The 20,922-nt window shown below is 41.6% G+C and overlaps 1 protein-coding gene across 5 annotated transcripts in view; it reads left to right on the top strand.

Moving 5' to 3' along the window:
• Positions 1-20,801, top strand: part of pikfyve (phosphoinositide kinase, FYVE finger containing) — a 26,252-nt gene extending 5,451 nt beyond the window's left edge. For 2 of the 5 annotated variants that reach the window (XM_030081444.1, XM_030081442.1), the window contains exons 4-44: positions 2,229-2,338; positions 2,572-2,743; positions 3,330-3,537; positions 4,483-4,509; positions 4,699-4,788; positions 4,902-5,058; positions 5,527-5,684; positions 6,328-6,439; positions 6,669-6,816; positions 6,944-7,108; positions 7,470-7,532; positions 7,610-7,739; positions 8,508-8,688; positions 8,799-8,873; positions 9,835-9,942; positions 10,109-10,249; positions 10,357-10,483; positions 10,614-11,515; positions 11,622-12,038; positions 12,324-12,410; positions 12,504-12,604; positions 12,694-12,765; positions 12,872-13,043; positions 13,227-13,405; positions 13,526-13,639; positions 14,047-14,155; positions 14,241-14,395; positions 15,021-15,117; positions 15,722-15,782; positions 15,887-16,015; positions 16,118-16,238; positions 16,454-16,549; positions 16,661-16,741; positions 17,342-17,436; positions 17,565-17,624; positions 17,721-17,897; positions 18,093-18,196; positions 18,276-18,404; positions 18,858-19,119; positions 19,474-19,548; positions 19,744-20,801. In XM_030081444.1, coding sequence (XP_029937304.1) covers positions 2,229-2,338; positions 2,572-2,743; positions 3,330-3,537; positions 4,483-4,509; positions 4,699-4,788; positions 4,902-5,058; positions 5,527-5,684; positions 6,328-6,439; positions 6,669-6,816; positions 6,944-7,108; positions 7,470-7,532; positions 7,610-7,739; positions 8,508-8,688; positions 8,799-8,873; positions 9,835-9,942; positions 10,109-10,249; positions 10,357-10,483; positions 10,614-11,515; positions 11,622-12,038; positions 12,324-12,410; positions 12,504-12,604; positions 12,694-12,765; positions 12,872-13,043; positions 13,227-13,405; positions 13,526-13,639; positions 14,047-14,155; positions 14,241-14,395; positions 15,021-15,117; positions 15,722-15,782; positions 15,887-16,015; positions 16,118-16,238; positions 16,454-16,549; positions 16,661-16,741; positions 17,342-17,436; positions 17,565-17,624; positions 17,721-17,897; positions 18,093-18,196; positions 18,276-18,404; positions 18,858-19,119; positions 19,474-19,548; positions 19,744-19,859 — 6,083 coding nt within the window. In that variant the 3' untranslated portion in view covers positions 19,860-20,801. The remainder of the gene's footprint in view (positions 1-2,228; positions 2,339-2,571; positions 2,744-3,329; positions 3,538-4,482; positions 4,510-4,698; positions 4,789-4,901; positions 5,059-5,526; positions 5,685-6,327; positions 6,440-6,668; positions 6,817-6,943; positions 7,109-7,469; positions 7,533-7,609; positions 7,740-8,507; positions 8,689-8,798; positions 8,874-9,834; positions 9,943-10,108; positions 10,250-10,356; positions 10,484-10,613; positions 11,516-11,621; positions 12,039-12,323; positions 12,411-12,503; positions 12,605-12,693; positions 12,766-12,871; positions 13,044-13,226; positions 13,406-13,525; positions 13,640-14,046; positions 14,156-14,240; positions 14,396-15,020; positions 15,118-15,721; positions 15,783-15,886; positions 16,016-16,117; positions 16,239-16,453; positions 16,550-16,660; positions 16,742-17,341; positions 17,437-17,564; positions 17,625-17,720; positions 17,898-18,092; positions 18,197-18,275; positions 18,405-18,857; positions 19,120-19,473; positions 19,549-19,743) is intronic. The other 3 variants (XM_030081443.1, XM_030081445.1, XM_030081446.1) reach the window with 3 other exon arrangements.
• The last annotated feature ends 121 nt before the right edge of the window (positions 20,802-20,922 follow it).

Here is a 20,922-nt window from a genome sequence, read left to right as displayed (position 1 = left end):
CATTTGCTGATTGCATTATGTGTAACTTGAAACTGAGTGGGCCATTGTTGATTTTGAAGCCTTTCTTGGCATGAATAAACTAATCAGAGCTCAGTGATAACACTGTGAGCAAGTAGACCAAAGCCAGCTTTAGTCCATAACTGACTGTAAATAAAGGCCGGTTCCTTCCAGATGCACTCCTGACGCTCTGAGTTTTACATCTTCATGAAATACATTCTGCAAGGTAGGAAACAAGTGAAGTGATCTGTTAAGTGCAAAATATCCATTTTGGAAATATATAATTTGTCAAAGTTCATCAAGTATATGAAAAAATAGAGGATCCAGTGTCAGGATTCCTGCTTAGGTCTAGAAAGTCTGGAAATGTATGGAAAAAGAACGTGGCAATTTCCTTGATAAGTTTGGAAATAGCACCACAAATATCTTGAAAAGTAGGAAAAATCTTGTTCTACTGTCCTGATATAGACATTCCCTAATTTTAGCTCCTTCAGACATTTGTCTCTGTGAAGGATATTCTTGATGGTGAAAATAAATACATATAAATATAAATAATAAATAAATATAAATCTTATATAACATAATCCTCAATTGAAATGAAGAAATGAAGAATTGAAAATGAAACTGTGTGGGAACCCGACAGCCTGTACCATCATTTTGTTAACCAGGCACTTAAATTATCTGCTGGTCTTGTAAAATATAACTGCTGTGGTATCGTTGGGTGCAGTATTTTGTGATAGAGTAGCCGAGACTTTTTAACATGATAGAAATCTCATTTTGGAACAAAACTATTTCAGTATCATCAGAGACAGTTGAATACATATATGATATAAATAGTCTCTCTTGAAAAGGACTTTCTTTTATTTTTACATCGTTTATGGAAACCTACATTCATTTGAGGAGAAGGAAATACCATAAAATACAAAGGAATGTAGTGTGTCAGTTGTGTCTGCAAAATTAGAAGAATTGTGAGAAAGACTCAAAGAAAAGGAGATGTTTGGGTTTGAAAATGTTTGAGTTTTGAAATAAAGAGCAGAAAAGTGAATGGATGCCCTGAGACAGGCTGTAACATCCATTTTCATGTCTTTTCTGATTACAGTGGATTGGCCAGGTGAGGGGTTGTCTGCACTTTGTGGTTTACTAGAGATTGCTTTGTGCTTGACTCTAACAGCTCAGTCTGAAAGAATGGCCTAATGCAAACATGTTGGTGCATGCGTGTGTGTGTGTGTGTGTGTGTGTGTGTGTGTGTGTGTGTGTGTGTGTGTGTGTGTGTGTGTGCTAAGTTTCTTTGAAATTGGCATTTACCATGAGGTGCTTTCTGTTAGTCTTTGTTTTGCCCAGATGTTTTCGACCCTGGCACTAATAATGTTCTTGAGAAATATTTGTGATAAATGATTTTAGAGCTAACACCTAAATTGCCCAATTGCACTTTTTATTGACCTTGTCATGCGTTATTTTTCCCACTCTCACAACTCTGAAGAGTGTTTTTCCATTGGTGTTGCATTGTCAAATACAGTGGAAACCGCTTATAGTGATCACGTCCATTCAGGCAAATATTGATCACTTTAAGCAAATGATTATTATAATCGATTTAAAAAAAATACATTTCTCTAGCAGATGACCATCTCATTAACAGCTGTATATTTAATAAAATAAACAGTTTTGACATTGACAGAATTTTATTGACTGTCTCAAAATACAGTGCAGCTGTTTGAAACGCTTTTCATATTACAAATTAAATTACTCTATTATGCAAATATAATACATTACAGTAAATAAAATATATCCCAAAACTTTTCGAGTTTAGCCTTCTCTGGTTCTCCTCTGTATTTATATCACTTTATTACACACACAAGACCCTAAATCTGGAAGTGTGTGACTGCAGGCTAAGTGCATTTCTCAGAAAAAAATACCTTGGTTTTTAAATGTGAAAAGCAAATTATTTAAACAGCATTCACATAGGAATAATTTTGTCCCACGTTTTTTGATCCATTTAAGGGGTTGGTGATGATTATTAGAAGCGTTTTCTGCTGTATTAATATTACTGCCTTGCATTATAGCTATTGTAACTTAGTCAGGCCTAAATGGGCAGAACTTACTAAAGCAAAAAATACTTTCCTTCTCAGTTTGCAATTTAACTTGATATTTGTCCATGTGGCAGCATGGATTTTGAAGAGGGCATGCTCTGTTTTCAGTTACTGTGTTTACTCATGCACTCTGTTCTTCTGTGTTAGAGGGCCGAAGGAAATCAGAGACGCCTCTGGGCAGTCATGACCCTCGCACAGCTGTACAGCTCCGTACTGCCCTGAAGAGGCTGAAGGAGATCATGGAGGGCAAGAGCCAGGTATCAAATCAAACACTCCCACTCTAATATCACCTCTATGTTCCAAACCTTTTTGAAATAAAAACAAAAAAAAGTATATGTGATTTGTCCTCCAGACATGTAATCTGGATTGGTACATCTTTCATGCACTCCTTTTGATTAAACTGGCTTTTGTTGAGAGAAGTTAAAAGATACCATACAACTTTGATATTTGTGGACAAAAGCTGTGCTTTGTGGTCATTATCCCCCTTTAGGACAGCGATCTGAAACAGTACTGGATGCCAGACAGCCAGTGTAAGGAGTGCTACGACTGCAATGAGAAGTTCACCACCTTCCGTCGTCGGCACCACTGCCGTTTATGTGGCCAGATCTTCTGCAGCCGCTGCTGCAACCAGGAAATTCCTGGGAAGTTCATGGGCTACACGGGTGAGTTCCGCTATGGAGGTTTAGAGGGGAGTATGATAGAGTTATATGTTATCTACAGAGGGATGTATGACTGAGGTGTATTGGTGAAAGTGAAAGCTTTGCTGTGTGTAAAAGGGGTTTTACTGTGTGCATTTCTGCATATTTTTCCATAAATTAGATCAGTTTTGCCAGTAACTACAAGCTGATGATGTTGTAATTATAGTCCTGTTTATCCTGTGGAATGATATATTTCATCTGACTTGTAATTAAGAGAAGTCATTTTCCCAGGAAAATGTTCACAGATATAGAATGACAGCTGGTGCTTTTAATAAAATACCATTTTACATTTATTTGGTTGTTGTTTTTGGCTGATGTTCAGTAAACTCCACTAGAATCATAGTGAGTCACTGCTCTTTCTGTTAAAATACTCTACAAAAGATTTTGTTAGGCATGAGTCTGCACAGTGTGATTGATATGGATACCCAGTTAACAGCACTCTTTCTCTTCCCCTTCGTTATTTTCTTCTTGTCACACTCTCACACCCTTTTCTTCCCCTCTCTCTCTCTCTCTCTCTCTCTCTCTCTCTTCCGTGTGTGTGTGTGTGCAGGAGACTTGCGGGCCTGTACCTACTGTCGTAAGATAGCGTTAAGTTATGCTCACTCTGCTGACTCGGGTTCCATCGGCGAGGACCTGAGTGCCCTGTCGGACTCTCCCTGCTCTGTGTGTGTGTTGGAGCCCAGCGAGCCACGCACACCCGTTGGTGGGCGCAAGGCCAGCAGAAACATCTTCCTCGAGGAAGACCTGACCTGGCAGAGGTAAATACACGTAAATGCACACAGACATGGCCCAAATCAAGTCGGAAAATCTTGATTGAAAAACTATCAGGTGCATTATATAGATTGAATCAGGCACTCCAAATCACATCTGACTGCAGACTGTTAGTGCATGAAAAGATTTCCGATTTGGTTTTGTCCATGTCCATGTCTGGTTGTAGCATCCAAGAAGAGGCATGCTGCATGATGCATCATTGTCATCTCTGAATCCATGCCTCGCTCCTCCTCCTGTACCCTCACACATCAGGTTTACCACCTGTGAATGCTGCTTGCTAAAGCAATCCTGTTTCCCACAATTAAAATATTGACTTTTCACTGTCATATTCAAGTTAGCTGCTGTACAAATCTTTTATCATCTCATATCAGTATCTGTCTTTGTTGTGTTAGATCTGTTCAGAATAGAAAGATACTTTCACATTTTTTTCTCACCTACTTCTTTAAACCATACTTAGTCTTTTCCTTTCCCTACTTGATTTTCTACTTTTGACTACTTGTGTGCTGGGTGTGTATGCTCTGCTTGGTCAAAACACAGGAAATGGATGCAGGTGATGATGGCATATCAATATGCCGTATATTTTTCATAGAAGTGTAATTGTGGCGTGCTGTAGCTCACCGGCTAAGAGCACGTACCATTTGCTACGGCTGAGTCCTGATCACAGCGTCCTGGGTTTAGAATCTGACCTCAGACCATTTACTGCATGTCATCATGCAGTAAATGGCCTGCATACATACACATATAGTAAGTTAATGTGTTTTTCAAAGTCATCCCTTGTCTGAGGGATCATCCAACAATGCATGCATTTTGGTAGCCCGTGTTTGTGTCATTGTCCAAGCAATGTTACTGCCTTTCAATCAGTGTGCAACTTCTGCTTATTTCTCTATTGACCTGTCTCAAAGAAAATCTCTTTCCTCTCTCTCCTGGCATAGAAAAACTCCCATTGGGATGAGAAAGAAGTGAGTCTTGCTGTTTGTTTCATTCATTTTTCACATCTGTTTCAGCTTTCATTCTAGCTCTATAAAAAATTTGTCTTCTGCATGCACATGTTCACTGGTCATAATTAACGCTGGGCTTAATATCGAATCAGGGGAAGTGGAGGGGCACAGAGCAAAGCATAAACTTAAGTCTCTGTGTATGTGCATTAGTTTGATTCACCAGGATTCTCAGAACAGTGGCCTCAGTTCCAGACTGACAACACTGCAAGAAGACGTAGGCAAATCACCTGCTAGGAAGAGGTCAGTTACTGCTCTGGCTTTGCTAGCATAGTAGCGCAAATTCCAGCTTGATTCAGCACAGTTTGTGTCCAGCAGCCAGCAGCGTGACCTGCGCCGGTTTATCTCTCCTGAAGGTCTGCTAGTGTGACCAACATGTCCCTAGACCGGTCTGGATCCTCCATGGTGCCTTCGTATGACAGCTCAGTCAGCCCACAAACCAGCCGAGCCATGTCGGGCACCAAGCCTGGAACCAAGCAGGACCACAGTGAGGAGGAGAGGAAGATCCTACTGGTGATGATGAGTTTCAGCTCTTTGTGTAGCTTCTGTTAAAATTCTGATTCTATTGTTTTCACTCCTGGAGCCTCAATGACCTTTTGGCACTGTGCATGTGTAATCCCAGTATAAAGACATCCTGTACAATTTTATGAAACTTCATCTAGTGGCTATTGTGGTCCAAGTGTGTACAGAATTAAGATGTCCTAATTTACAGCCTAAATAATTTTCAACCTAAATAGTATTTCATTTCATAGTTAGAGATTATTAGAGGTAATTAGAGGTTATCAGTAGTATCAGATTATGCAACTGCTATAGGAAGCATGGCAAATATATTTTCAGCTATAACATTCGCTAACAAGAGCAAGTCCAAACAAGTGTGGTGGCATTCAGGAATTTCAAATGCATGTAAATTAGGCTCCCGAAAACAAAACAGTACAATAACACTTACTGTTTACTTTGTTGTTTATAATGTATGACACACAGGACTCGTCCCAGCTGAAGGACCTGTGGAAAAAGATCTGCCACAACAGCACAGGGATGGAGTTCCAGGACCACAGGTACTGGCTTAGGACCTACCCCAACTGCATTGTGGGAAAGGAGCTGGTCAACTGGCTGTTGAGGAATGGCACTATTTCTACAAGGTAACATCTCACTGTGATGTGTGTTCACTTATATACTTTGTGTTGTTGCTGATCTATGGATTGAATACAGTGAAATTGGGCCCCTCTTGGGAATCGTTGTTGTGGTCGGGGAAGTATTTGATGTTATAATTATATTATATTATATTACTGTGTGTTACCTGAGCTATTGTTTTCCTATGCAGACAGCGGTGGGTACCACCTTAGGAGCAGCGCTACCTTTGGTGGCAACATTTCCTTAAATTGTTTACCACATTGAATTAATTGATATTTGACCCAGTTGGCAGCTAATCTTGTAACCTGCATCAGATTACAGCTTTTGATGGACAAGGATGGAAACTCATCTTGTTTGTGTCCAAGTTTCTAGACCTGAATTATAAATATTATTCTTTTTCTTTTTTTGATCTAAATTTAAGTATATTCCACAAATGTGAAACAATCTGCAACTGGTGACTAGAAAAGATGATTTCAGGTTGCATAATATTTTTTATATTCACTGCCTTGTGTCTGTGTTTAGGCACAGTGCACAAGGTTTGTCATGGTTGGGTTTTAGACCTGCTTTATATATAAGATGAAACCTTTGTTTAATGAGTTTAACACTTGTTTTCTTCCCTCCACTCCTCCCTCATCCTCTCCTGTATTGCAGGGCCCAGGCTATTGCCATTGGCCAGGCGCTAGTGGATGGTCGCTGGCTTGACTGTGTCACCCACCACGACCAGCTTTTCAGAGATGAATACGCTCTCTATCGCCCCCTACAGGTGACAGTCTTGATCAATAAAAGAATTAGCACATTGAAAGAAACTTTTAAAACTCTAACTTGATCAAAATCCACAAATAATTTTAAGGATGCATGCATTACATGTTGGTTTACAATTGCTTCTGTGTATTGTGTATAATGTAAGATGAGTATCATCAGCAGCTTCAAAGATTAATATTTTCAGTGAAGCCAAATGTGCTGATGATGTTGTCTCCCTGTCTGTCCTACAGAGCACAGAGTTCTCAGAGACGCCGTCTCCAGACAGTGACAGTGTCAACTCTCTGGAGGGACACTCAGAGCCCTCCTGGTTCAAGGACATCAAGTTTGACGACAGTGACACAGAACAGCTTGCAGATGAGAATGATTACACCATGCCTAGTATGTTGTGTTCTTTATGTTGTACTAACTTGTAGCCATAGTTTGCTGGCTTGAGTTCTGCAGCATGACCTCCAAGCAGCAGCTGGTTGGCTTTGTCTCAGTGTGATATCTCTTGTCCTGCATCCAGACTCAGCCAGTCCCAGCAAGAGGACATCAGTCAGCAGTTTCCAGTCAGCAGTGGACAGCGACTCAGCTGCCTCCATCAACCTCAACATGGAGCAAGACAACGTCAACTTCCACATCAAGAAACAGTCAAAGTATCCACATGTACCTCCTCCTGCTGAGCAGAAAGGTACAAATGACCATACACACACTCTTGGCAGAACTACAGGAAGATGACTTTATGTCATAGTTGTTCCTCAGGTTTAGGTTATCTTCTTCTGTTGTTTAAATTATTCATATTTCTATTTTTCGCTATATTCCTTGTTTATAATGTTTATATTGCTTTTTGCTATTTATTATCTATTTATAATGTAAATTATGCTTCATATTTTGCCATCCACTTTGCTGCTGTAATGCATGAAATTTCCCCACCATGGGACTAATAAAGGAATATCTTATCTTATCTTATCTTATCTTATCTTAAACAAGAGTTTTGATAAAGCAAGTCTCTGCAACGTTTATCTAACATCCATTCTCTGTCTCTTTGTCAGCTGAATTTCATGTGTCTGAGGATGGAGGGCAGAGCATCTCTATCAGTGATGCCTTCATTAAGGGTAGGTACTCTCTAGAGCACAATAAACTGGTGACTAAGCAAATCTCTGTCTTATTATGTTGGTGTTTCTTCCTGTAGAGTCTTTGTTTAATCGTCGTGTGGAGGAGAAGGCAAAAGAGATGCTCTTTACTCCTTTGGGTTGGCACCACAGTTCTCTGGACCAGCTGCGAGAGGAGAACGGAGAGAAGGCGGCCATGGAGAGGCTGCTGTGAGTGGACATGATAACATTGTCCAGTATGATTATTAATAATGTGCGGCTAGCAGACCACAAGAGAATGAAATTAACAGCACATCGTGGGGCAGCTGATGTCATTTTTGTAGTGGTGAGTGGAGGCATGATGGAGCCAAAGGCCTCCAGCAATTTAAATTTCTGCGGTCTTCATTGAATTTATGGCTTCTGGAAATATATCTATACATGCAGGGTACATGACGGCTGCACAACAGTTGCTTTAGAACTTGCTTTTTGGATAACATGTTATCTATACAGAGCAACTGGCTGGAAAGGTAGGTAAGGTAGACTTTTATTCATCCCCAAGGGGAAAATTCATTTATCACTGCAGCATAACATAAAGAGGAAACAGGACAGTCAAATAAAAAATAAATTAGTACTTGAAAAGCATAAAAGAAACTGTTCTCTGCTTGCTGGATAAAATAACATTAAAATGACATTAAAAAGCATTTAGCTTTGATTTTATTAAAGTCAAGAGGGAACCACATTTTAATTTCATTATGCAACCTGTTGTATAATGACCAATAAACTTCCTTGTATCCTTGTATCCTTGTAACATAGCTGATGCAGCCAGAATGCTTTATATTAGAACTTTGAATGTCTGCCTGTTTCATGCATTTGAAATTAGCTTTACATATACATCCAACTAAATTCCATCATGAAGGTAGCTAAATGTTTTCATAATGTTTATTCCTTATGCATTTTTCCTCATCTAATTTATTTTGCCGTCTGCCTCCCTTTGTTCAGCTCTGCCAACCACAGCCACATGATGGCGCTTCTGCAGCAGCTGCTCTACAGTGAGTCTCTGTCACTGTCGTGGCGGGACATCATTGTTCCTGTGGTACGCCAAGTCGTTCAAACAGTGCGGCCTGATGTTCGCAGCTGCGATGATGACATGGACATCCGTCAGCTAGTCCACATTAAGAAGGTTAATCAGCATTTGCATCAGATCCATCAAATTTCATTCATATCTCCCAGGCTGCGTCCCAGCCTTTACCTGATATCAGATGTGTAACTGAATCTCCATGTGTGCTTTAGATTCCAGGAGGAAAAAAGTTTGATTCTACTGTTGTGAACGGTTTTGTATGCACCAAGAACATCGCCCACAAGAAGGTAGAGTCTGGTTCATCTGTCTCGTAAAAATCATTTCTCTCCTCTTTCATGATATGGGAGTGCTATCCTGTATGGACATTGATTCATCTTATCATCAACATCATGCATTTTATCTCTCTGCCCAGTGTAGTCAGGTTGTGTGAACACATACCTCTCTGTCTCCTAGCAAGAAACCACTTAGTTCAAGATGTGATATGAAAAGCTCCATTGAAAAGCACTGGCAGATTAGGTTTGTGGACCAGCTGATCATGGGTTTGAGCAGTTGCAGACAATTATGCGATGCTTCACAGAATTCATTTATCTGCTCTAGATAAGTAGTTGTGCAAGTAGGTGAAGTTAAATCCCATATTATCCAGTGTGTGCAGTCTTTTAAGTGTCTGTGTTTGTTAGTCACTTATCCTGTATATCTTGTTGGTTTCACAGGATATCTTTCTCATTTGTGCTTGGTGTCTATGGATATTCTCATTTATGCATTTATGCATTTGTGCTTGATGTTTTCTAAACTGGAGTGAAGTGAGCATTCTTGCTCTTCTGTTTCTAGCTAATGGAAGAGTATAACTGTGAATGTTAAAGTCCTCCTCCAGCCATTGATTAAACCCCTAAAAATCATCTCTGTTCATCTGTTTTATATATTTTAATATTTATTATTAATTTATTATTATTTTCATGAAAAACATCCCCTCCTGACTTAAAATGGTTTAGATTTAGCTCTACACTTTGCCTTCATTTAGTAATTGTGGATCTATTAATAATATTATATTATGAATGCAATATTTTTCTGTATCTGTAGGTAAATATTAAAATAATTTCTTTTTGCAATAACCAGTAATCAGCATTATTAGGAATGGTTGTAACTGACTGTGCATTCCCAGTATGGCTAATATTGGAAGAGAAAATGTTTCCCCCAGTAATTTTGTATTTCGTCTTATTTCAGCTATAATCAATTCCTTTCTTCAAACAGATGAATTCCTACATTAAGAACCCCAAGATCCTCCTACTGAAGTGCTCCATTGAGTATCTTTACAGGGAAGAGACCAAGTTTACCTGCATTGACCCAATTGTGCTACAGGTCAGTGCGCTGCCCTGGAAAAGACAGTTTGAATGCATTATTTGTACAGTTAACAACACATGACAAAAACAGCATTTTTCATCTGGTTTGTGTTTTTCCAAACTACATTTTTGTTTAACTAAAAAAAGGCAAAACCTTATTTGGATTTTTTTTGTCTCACCTTTAGGAACGAGAGTTTTTGAAGAACTATGTGCAGCGTATAGTTGATGTCCGGCCCAACCTGGTCCTAGTGGAGAAGACGGTGTCTCGTATTGCTCAGGACATGCTGCTAGAGCACGGCATCACACTGGTCATCAATGTCAAACCTGTTAGTGCAATATCTGCGCTATACGCTCTCTGTAATTAGTTGCCTCTAATTTTTTTTGTCAGTCTGTTAATGACCTCTAACTTTTTCTTCCATGTTGATATGTGTAGCAAGTTCTGGACAGGGTGAGTCGTATGACCCAGGGTGACCTGGTGATGTCTATGGACCAGCTCCTTACGAAGCCTCGATTGGGAACCTGCCACAAGTTCTACCTGCAGCCCTTCACGCTGGCCTGTAGTGAGTAGCACACCTCTGCTCTTGAAAATATTTTCTCAATAATTACTGCCATGTGGACTGGAGAGAAAGCTGTGCATAGTGTCCCTCTCCAGCTTTGAGCCATCCTGGATTATTTTGTCTGTCCTTCTAGATGAGACAAAGACTCTGATGTTCTTCGAGGGATGTCCCCCTCAGCTGGGCTGCACCATCAAGCTGCGTGGTGCATCGGAGTATGAGCTGGCCAGGGTGAAGGAGATCATTATGCTGATGGTGTGTGTGGCCTACCACTCCCAACTGGAGATCTCTTTCCTCATGGACGAGTTTGCCATGCCCCCCAGCCTGGCCCAGAGCACGTCCTTCCCCTGCCTGCTGGAGGGCACTGTTGTTGAGGAGGAGGCAAATGGAGAGTGGAAAGGGAAAGAGAGAGATGGAGAGAACCAAGAGAAAACTATTGTTCCTGAGCCTGGTGTGGAGGATTCTGCTCTGGGAGGAGAGGTGACAGTAGAGCGAGAAGAGGAAGACAGGCCTTACTCAGAGTCTTCATCCAAGAATGAAGAGACAGACAGTACCCAAGTCCAAGTGAACCCAAAGTTGTCTTCCCTCCCAGTCCAAGGGGAGGAGGCCGGAGACACAGAGGCCATGACCTCCACACCAGTTTCCACCCCCCCTGCACCTTCTCACTCTGTCTCTCCTCCTTTTCTCATGGAAGAAGGCCAGGAGATGGGGTCAGACGCTCATGTTAGATTACCAGAGGGGGATGTAGGGGAAGAGGGCAGCACAGGGAAGGGGGAATCACTGGGTATGGAGGAAGGGGAGGGTTCGGCAATGCCTCCTCCAAGGTTGTTCCGCGACCCCCTGCAGGATGACACAGGGCTGTTTGTGGCAGAGCAGGTGGCATCATCTGATGACCGCCTTAAGTCTATCTCTGCTGTCTTCAAGCAGGAACTTAAGGACATCATCCTGTGCATCTCTCCTTTCATCACATTCAGAGAACCGTTCCTCCTTACCCCTGCTGGCCTGCATTGCCCCAGCAGGGACTATTTCCCTGAACAGGTATCTAGATTTTTTATTTATGGTATTCATTTTACACCAGTCAGTATTTCCTTGCTTTAAATCATTGTTTCCTGATGGGCTAATGTATGTCTTCCCTCCCCTGTAGGTCTACCTGTCCCCACTCCTTAACAAGGACTTGAAGGAGCTGGATGGACGCAGGAAGCGGCAGCTGCTCAAAGACTCAACCCCTTCCTCCCTGACTGGTGGCCAGGCCAATGGCAGCCCCCCACCGCGGCCATTCGATGTCATGCCCTGTCATCGCCTGACTGGCACCCGCATTGTAGAGCAGCTGAACAGCAGCCATGATCTGGCCAAGATGCTGGCAGACTACAGAGCCAAAGGAGGCCGCATTCGACAAAGGGAGACCACCGATCCCTACAGTTCTGCTGGCTCTTGGGTCACTTCTACTGGTCAGACAAGGATGGCAGAACGGGAGCAAGAAGTGCTGGTCAGGCCACCGGTGAAGGCTGACAGTGAAGAGGAGAAGCCAGCTGGACAAAATGATATGGGCTGGGCCACCAAGGTAACATGGGATCTGATGTGTATTAAGGTGCAACCGCAAACAAACCTTAAATTCTGCTCTAACCATTATTTTATATTGTGCATAGCAGGACAGTGAATAGTATGCTTTTAAAGGGAAAGTGGAGCATTCTCATTTTTTTTAAAACATCCTCAGTCCTGTGGCTTACTGTAATTCTTACAGGTAGTAGAGGTCACTCTGTGTTTCAAGTAGGAAGAAATAGCTTAGATTAATTCCACTTAAACAACAAGAGCAACCCATCTGACCTCTGTCCATTGTCTCATTCAGCCAACATTGGTCTCAGACCAGTGTGATCTGTTGGTGACAGGCGGAGCCCTCCACCACATTCCTGATCTGAGATCTGTGAGGGACACTGTGAGTGGCATGGTGTGTGCACTCATGGATTGTTGTGGTTCTTGCTGGCTTTTTTTTTGACCTGTTGATGTGTTTTTTTGGTGCTGTCTGTAGCTGGACTGTCTGAACCCTGTTAACCACCAGAGACTGTGTGTGCTCTTCAGCAGTTCGTCAGCGCAGTCCAACAACGCCCCCAATCCGTGTGTCAGTCCTTGGTAAACTGATCACAACAAGAGCGTTAATATCAATTTCTCATCACTGGCTCTACATGAATTTTCACTCAATTACTTTTTTTTGTTAACAGGATTGTCACAATGGAGTTTTATGGCAAGAATGACCTCTCTCTTGGTGTATTTTTGGAAAGATACTGTTTTAGGTGAGACAATGATTCAGTATGACTCAGTAACTAAATGAGACCGTGAAATACATTTGATGAGAGTAAATGTGTTCCTCTACTTTGTATTTGTTCTTATGTTTTTCAGGCCATCTTACCAGTGCCCCAGTATGTTCTGTGAGACTCCCATGGTGCACCATATTCGGCGGTTTGTGCACGGTAGTGGCTGCGTGCAGATAGTGTTGAAGGAGCTGGACTCTCCTGTGCCTGGATATCAACACACGATTCTCAACTATTCATGGTGCCGCATTTGCAAACAGGTGAAGAATAATAACATTCTGTAACTCTCTGTAATAATAACATTGTTCTCTAGTGTCACTTATTTTTTTTGTAACTTTCTTTTTTTGTTGGCCCTGACTCCTAGTAAAAGATTTTGTGTACTGAAATTTTACTTTGACACCTGTGTTTTAGGCTCTCTACTCAGTCTCTGCCCTTTCTTATAGGTGACACCAGTGGTGCCCCTGTCCAATGACTCGTGGTCCATGTCATTTGCCAAATACCTGGAGCTGCGCTTCTATGGCCACCAGTACACAAGGAGGGCCAACGCTGAGCCCTGTGGACACTCCATCCACAAAGACTACCACCAATACTTTTCCTACAACCAGATGGTGGCTTCCTTCAGGTTGGTCAAATAAACCACCTGTCTGTCCATCCAAATACTGTAGCAGTCCTGTAGATTCTGTTCATGGCACCCGTGTGAATTAATCCTGACTCAGTGTTTTCCTGTTTCTCTCCCACTCAGCTACATCTCTGTGAGGCTGCTGGAGATTTGCCTTCCTCCACCCAAGATCTTTATAAGGAACCTGGGGCCTTCTAAAGCCAACATGCAGCAGGACCTCAAGGACTTCTCCCAGAAGTAAATAACTACAGTGGTCACAGATTCATTCATTCACACATGATTGTCCATGTTTGAACGATATCAGGGAAACCTCAGCACCTTTTATTGAATTGTACTTGTGCAACACTTTTCAGAGTAGAGTCCCATTGGGTTATAAGCACTGAAACAATAAAGAAAAACCCAATAAAAGATAAACAAAGCACTGATAAAATGTCAGAAACAATTATATATACACCTGGAGGCACAATTGATCTTGTGAGTTTACAGAGTTTTGCTCTGAACACCCTCTAATGGTCAGAAAGTGCTGAGTGCAGCTTTAATGAATATATTTAATAAGCCAAATTTACCAGCTAAAGAATGATTTTGGGTTCTTGGCATATGTCCTGGGGGAACTCACTCCTTGACTTTGTCCTGCTCTCTCTCAGAGTGACTCAGGTGTACCTGGCCATAGACGATCGCCTCACTTCCCTGAAGACAGACACTTTCAGCAAGACTCGAGAGGAGAAGATGGAAGACCTGTTCGCCCAAAAAGATGTAGGTTCTCTCACTGTTTCACTATTTCTTGCATCTCGTGTACAGTGGTAAAAGGCTTTTAATTGTGCTTCTGTGTGTACTCAAGATGGAAGAGGCAGAGCTGCGAAGCTGGATCGAAAAGTTACAGGCTCGACTGCAGTCCTGTGGTCTGGACTCTCCTCAGCAGCTGCAGGCTGTTCTGGAGTCGGTGGTGATGAAGAAACAGAGCCTGTGTGAGACTCTGCAGTCCTGGAATAGCAGGTCAGACAGTGGATTTACTTTAAATGTATTCAAACTCTGTCTATGCCTCTTAACTTGCATCAGCTCATATCCTGTCACATCATGTTGGCTGCGTGGTTTTAGTTCTGTTGTGAATGGGCAGTGTTTTGAGTAGGTTTTATGTTAATAAAGATATAACATATGCCCTAATGACATGCCAACCATATATTAGATAAGTTAGCAGTTGTTGGACATTTTTAAGTGCACACAACTTATTCTACCACCCCAAGTAATAAAATAAAATGAGGTTACTGTGTTAATAAGGCAAAGCTCACCGTAAGAGACTTTTACTAGAGGTTAAGTAAATAGTTCTGCTCTGCCTTTTGTGTTTATTTTTAGTTGGTAGAAGTCTATAAGCAAACCAAACAACCAACCAGGCAGCAAAGCCACACTTGACACATACTGTCATTGTCATTGTGGCTGCTCCACCTGCTGGCCAAAAAAATAACATCCCCTAAACTAGAGGCAGAGTGAAGTTCAAAAGTCAATATTTTAACCTCTGTGGAGGGAGATGAAAAGTGACTGTGGTCGGCTTGCATCTGGTTGATGACGTTTGAATAGTATGAATAAAACTTCTCTGTCTGTCTGTATGTCTGTCAACTCTCAGACTGCAGGACTTGTTCCAGCAGGAGAAAGGCAGGAAGCGTCTGTCTGTCCCTCCCAGCCCAGGCAGGCACAGACAGACGGCCACTGAAGACAGCAAGGTGAGTAGCATCATCTCTCTTTTCATTTGTCTTCATTTGATTGATCCATTCAGCCTTTTCTTCTACTCTATTGTGTGTAAAATGTCTACAGATTTATGTATGTGTAAAGAGAATGATCTCTGCCATGCAATTCACGTGTACGTTTATGCACATACCCAAATCTGCACCTTCTGGACATGTTATCTACATCTCTTGACCTGATAATGTAAACATTTGGTCCTGTTTTCCTGCACATCCTATATGCATACTTTCCTTTTCCAACATTGTTTTTCTTCTTATTGTTATATTCCTCACATTTGTTGAAGTTCATATATTTCATACTGTACATACTTTATATTCTTTTTTGTCTAAATAAGTTCCACTGCCATTTTGCGGTAGTTTACTTTAAAAATGCTGTAATCTTTTACTTTTTCATTCTCATTCATACATTAGAAATAAAAATAGATAATTATCTTCACAAAGCTTTCTTTCTATTCTTATTTATAGTCTAGTTTCATTTGTCATAAACTGTTGCCACAACTGCCCAGTTTTTCCATGGGCATCATTAAAGTTTCATCTCATTGTATGTGTTGATAATATGTAGACTTTTTTCATTGCTTGACAGACAAGCGCCTTGGATTCCTCTCCTCGTAACCCCTCCCCTGTTGTGCTGAACGGTGAGAAAGGTGAGTTAGCTGGCACAAACGTAAACTGGGTCTGATTTACTGTATGAATGAAAGTGATTGAGACCTTCATTGTGATTGGTGTGTTTCTGTGCTTTGACTGACAGAGGACCGTCACCTCAGCACCCTCCTGTCAGGCCCCTCCTCTGTGCTGCCATCGCCAGGGGAACCGAGTGCTGAACCAGTCACCTCTGGCCCCTCCTTCCCTGACCAGGACTCTGTCAGCATCCCAGAGGGTATATACACACACACACACACACACACTCACACACACGCACGCAAAATTTAAATGGTCACACAAACTCTGTTCTTTAATTTCTGTCCTCCCCTGTTGTCAGATGTATTTGACGGTCATCTGCTGGGCTCCAGTGACAACCAGGTGAAGGAGAAGTCCACCATGAAGGCCATCCTTGCCAACTTCCTGCCTGGCAACAGCTACAACCCCATCCCCCTCCCGTTGTAAGTACTAGACTCATTCTGGACCTTTATTTTTCCTGTACGCAATGCTCTTGATTTATTGTCTTCAGGTCTGTTTTCAAAAAGCAAGACCCCAGAAATGCATCACACCAGCTGCAGTGATAAGTGATGGGGCAGCACCAAACAGTTGACCTCTTTGGTTAAATAGAGAATGTATGGTGTATTATGACCATCTTTGATGTGATCTGTGTTGCCAGTGACCCAGACAAACACTATCTGATGTATGAACATGAGCGGGTTCCCATCGCGGTGTGTGAGAAAGAGCCAAGTTCCATCATCGCCTTCGCACTCAGGTAACCTCCCTCTAACCTGTCTCAACTCAGCACTGGTTGTATAATTTAGCCTTATAACTGTCCATGTCTAATTTCTAAAACATAATGTTATTGTTGTTCTTCACCCTCTAGCTGTAAGGAGTATAAGACGGCCCTGGAAGACCTGTCCAAGGCAGCAAAGGCAGGAGGAGATGAGACACCACAGACCATCAGGTTAACAGGATTGAATTTCTGGAATAATATGTAATCCAGAGAGGTTTATTCCAGTTAGGGAAGAGTCAGGAAATTTTGATAAATATCTGAGGAAGTCAGGGATTAAACTTGTTTCACACATTCATTGCAGCGGATGGTTGATTTCAGCTTTTCCCCAGCAAACCCAGCTCTACACACCATGTTTACCCCATCAGAACTTTTCTGAACTGACAAACAACATTAATAAACCAGGAAGGATGAAATTTGTATTTCATGCAAACATGCCATCGTAACTGTAGAGAGATCACAGGATTTTACAACAGGGTCACAGTACATACTATGTGTAAAATCTCTATCCCTTCTTGAAAATAAGTTCTATATTGGATTACGCTTTCACTAGTCAATTGAAATGCATGCAAAGCACATATATTAACACACACACACACACACACATACATGTATGTATGTATATGTATATACACATATAAATAAATATATATATGTGTGTGTGTGTGTGTGTGTGTGTGTGTGTGTGTGTGTGTGTGTGTGTGTGTGTGTGTGTGTGTGTGTGTATAAAAACTATTCTTGTTACACGTTGGTCTCAATCCATTTGCTTCATAGTGCCGGGGAGAGTCGGGCTAAGAGCAGCCCTGCCAAGCCCAACGAGTCTGCCTCATCCCAGTTGGGCCGCAGCAGCATGGAGGCCGATCCCCTCAGTAGGTGTCCTGGCCCAGTGGTCACATAACACCTTATTCAGTACATAAACAAGACTTTAAAATGTTTACATTAAAATGAAATGCTTGACTTTTCTCATGCTATAATAATTTGTTTTTGTTTTGTGCAGAAGAGTCTGACTTGGTGGACAAGCAGAAGAAACAAACTGCAAATCCTCATATTGAACTACGTAAGTGTTCTTGACTCTCACAGTCCCCTTGAAGCAGATTTGTGAGAGCCTTGCTAAACATCTTAACCTTTAACCATTTCATTTTTGGATGCGTAGAATTCTCTGATGCTAATGCCAAGTTCTACTGCCGGATCTACTATGCCGAGGAGTTTCACAAGATGCGAGAGGAGATCATGGAAAGCACAGAGGATGACTTTGTCCGCTCACTGTCCCACTGTGTCAACTGGCAGGCTCGCGGTGGCAAATCTGGAGCTGTTTTCTACGCAACAGAAGGTTGTGTCTGTGGCTAATGGATTAACATGAGTGCACTCATTTTTTTATTATTACTAAACTGTGGGTATAAAAATGTCACTAGGACTTTTTTGCTTTACCTCAAGCTGGTTTGATAAAAGTGTCTTGTATGAAGAGGCACAAGTGTAACTGATGCCTGGTCTTGATGATGGGGACCTTCTCTGTCTGCCCTGCCAGATGATCGGTTCATCCTGAAGCAGATGCCCCGACTGGAGGTCCAGTCTTTCCTCGACTTTGCTCCTCACTACTTCACCTACATCACTGGAGCTGTGCAACAGAAGGTAAGGTTTTGATTTACATTTTACTACTGGCTTTTTTACTGCATAAGCCCAAGTTAAAACTGACATGTTTCTCTAACAGCGGCCAACTGCGCTGGCAAAGATCCTGGGTGTTTACCGGATCGGCTACAAGAACTCCCAGAACAACACAGAGAAGAAACTGGACCTGCTTGTGATGGAGAATCTTTTCTATGGACGCAAGATGGCTCAGGTTAGATCCAGCAGCTGGAGTGTCAACACTGTCACTTTACTGTCTGCGTAGGTTAATTCATCTAGAAAGTGGAAGTTGGAAAACACCTTTGTGAGTAAGAGGTAAAACCTTGGGGAGCACAATACTTGATATCTGGCTGGAATAATTCTGGTAATCAGGTTGTCTGCAAGTGCTGAAGAAATCTTTAATGATATCTTGATTCATATTAACTGCATTGAACTGAATTTTAAAACTTACGAATGTCTTCTGGTTGATGTTTTTTCTATAGTGAGAAATCAGCCCAACCACAGACTGACTGTATGTTTTGTTAAGTGTTTGCATTTTCATGTCATGTTTCAGTTGCAAAATCGGTCGTATTTCTTACTGGCATTAAAATCCCGTTTAAAGGTCTTGAAGATGAAATTTGCAGAGGCTCAGTGGTGTTCTTCACAATTTGGCCTCTCCTCTGTCCAGGTGTTCGACCTGAAAGGTTCTTTGAGAAACCGCAACGTAAAGACGGACTCAGGGAAGGAGAGCTGCGACTTGGTTCTGCTGGACGAGAACCTTCTGAAGCTGATCCACGACAACCCGCTGTATATCCGGGCCCACTGCAAGGCCATCCTCCGAGCCGCCATACACAGTGATGCCTACTTCCTCTCCAGCCACCTCATCATCGACTACTCACTGCTGGTGGGGCGGGATGATGCTACTGATCAGCTCGTGGTTGGGATTATAGGTGAGACGATGCATTGATCGCTGATATAGGTGGAAAACACAATTCCACAGTGACTGTCCTGTTTTTAAACATAGGATTAGATGAGATTATGACCCTTTCAGAATCCTCAGTGAAATTTCCAAACTACTTGTTGGTCTAAAATGAGGTAGTTTTTAAGCTGATGTTTGCTGATGAGACTATTTTCATCCAGCAGCAGTGATGTACTCTATGTAGAGGATGTAAACCTACATTAGTAGGCCATTTAACCTTTTTGTTTTCTGACTCGTAAATTCATTGAAAACTATCAGACTAACCTCTTCCATTTGCTGAAAATGGATTCATGAGGCTTTTTCCTTGCTTTCCTCCTACTAACAGATTATATCAGGACATTTACCTGGGACAAGAAACTGGAGATGGTTGTCAAATCTACTGGGATCCTGGGGGGACAAGGTAACTCTTAAGTTAAAGTTGCTTGAGTTAAAGCTGCCTCATTTGTATTTAAATATATAGGTATGATTCATGGCACTGATTTATCACATCTTTGTCTGATATCTGTAGGCATCCACTTGTGAAAATTTAGCTGTAGAAACATTCAAAATTCAGGACACAGGAAATAATTGTGTTTTTCTTTGTTTGTGTCACCAGGGAAGATGCCCACAGTGGTTTCTCCGGAGCTGTACAGAGCTCGTTTCTGTGAGGCCATGGACAAATACTTCCTCATGGTGCCAGACCACTGGACCGGCCTGGGCATCAACTGCTGAGATGCTCCGAGCCGCTGCAGTGCGTGCATGTCGAAGCTCGCTAATATAAAACATAAATGCACACACACTTTCTGGAACACAAACACGGAGGCACCATCTGTGTCTTCCTGCACACGAAAACCCATTTCCTGGACACAAGGAATTTCCACACCCATTTGGGACCCGCAAGCACACACTGGACTGTGTAAACATTTGAATAATATGCAAACTAAAGTATTGCCAGTGTACAGGTCAGTATCATTCCGTAGTACAGTGCCACTCTGCCGTCGCAGGATTACTGTTGAGTATCTGTTTTTATGACTAGGGATCTGTTTCAGTGTTATGAGTTTATTTATCCCCCTCTGGAATCATGACGTGTTTTAACAGAGGGTTTGTTGTTTTATTCGTGCCATGAGTCCAGCTTTTTCAAGGAGACCTGCAGTGAGAAAGCACTGAGAAGAGCAAAGAATCTTACTGTTAGTTTGGTGGATGAACTCATTAATGTAATTTAAAGTTTGTAAATATACAGAGATTATGTAACTAAAAAAAATATTAACACTGCTTTGTCAAAGCTTTTGACTCTCATTTTTCCCCTGAGTAAATAAGGCAAAGAAAAATGAATTAAACCTGAAAACTGTCAACAAGGAGAAATGTATTAGAAATGTTAAATAATTGTTATTCACAAGCATTTATAGTATTTTTATGAATTTTTCTGGGGCAGTCTATCTCCCTTCCTAAGTACCCCAAATAAATAACTTTCCCTGCCTTTGATGAAAATTAATTTTGTAAAACATTCCCCTCTACTGGAATTTTTGACACTAAAATTAGCCAAACTTGGTGTGCCTGTGAGTAAAACATGAAATGTCTGTATTGAGACTGTGCCCCACTCATTAAGCTCTGTGGCAAGAATATGTGAATTGACTGGTGAGGATAAAGCAAAGAAATCCCCATAAAGAAGACATACACATACAAAGTACTTGTTTCATTGCAACACAAGGAAAATTATACTTTGAAGAAGGAAATGAATATTCAGTGTATTTGTAACCAGTTGGGAAGCATTTTTTTAGAGAGGAGGGGGGGGTCC

This window comes from Myripristis murdjan, chromosome 21 (assembly GCF_902150065.1).
Source record: "Myripristis murdjan chromosome 21, fMyrMur1.1, whole genome shotgun sequence".
NCBI lineage: Eukaryota > Metazoa > Chordata > Actinopteri > Holocentriformes > Holocentridae > Myripristis > Myripristis murdjan.
This window is presented reverse-complemented; position numbering and strand designations above follow the sequence as displayed.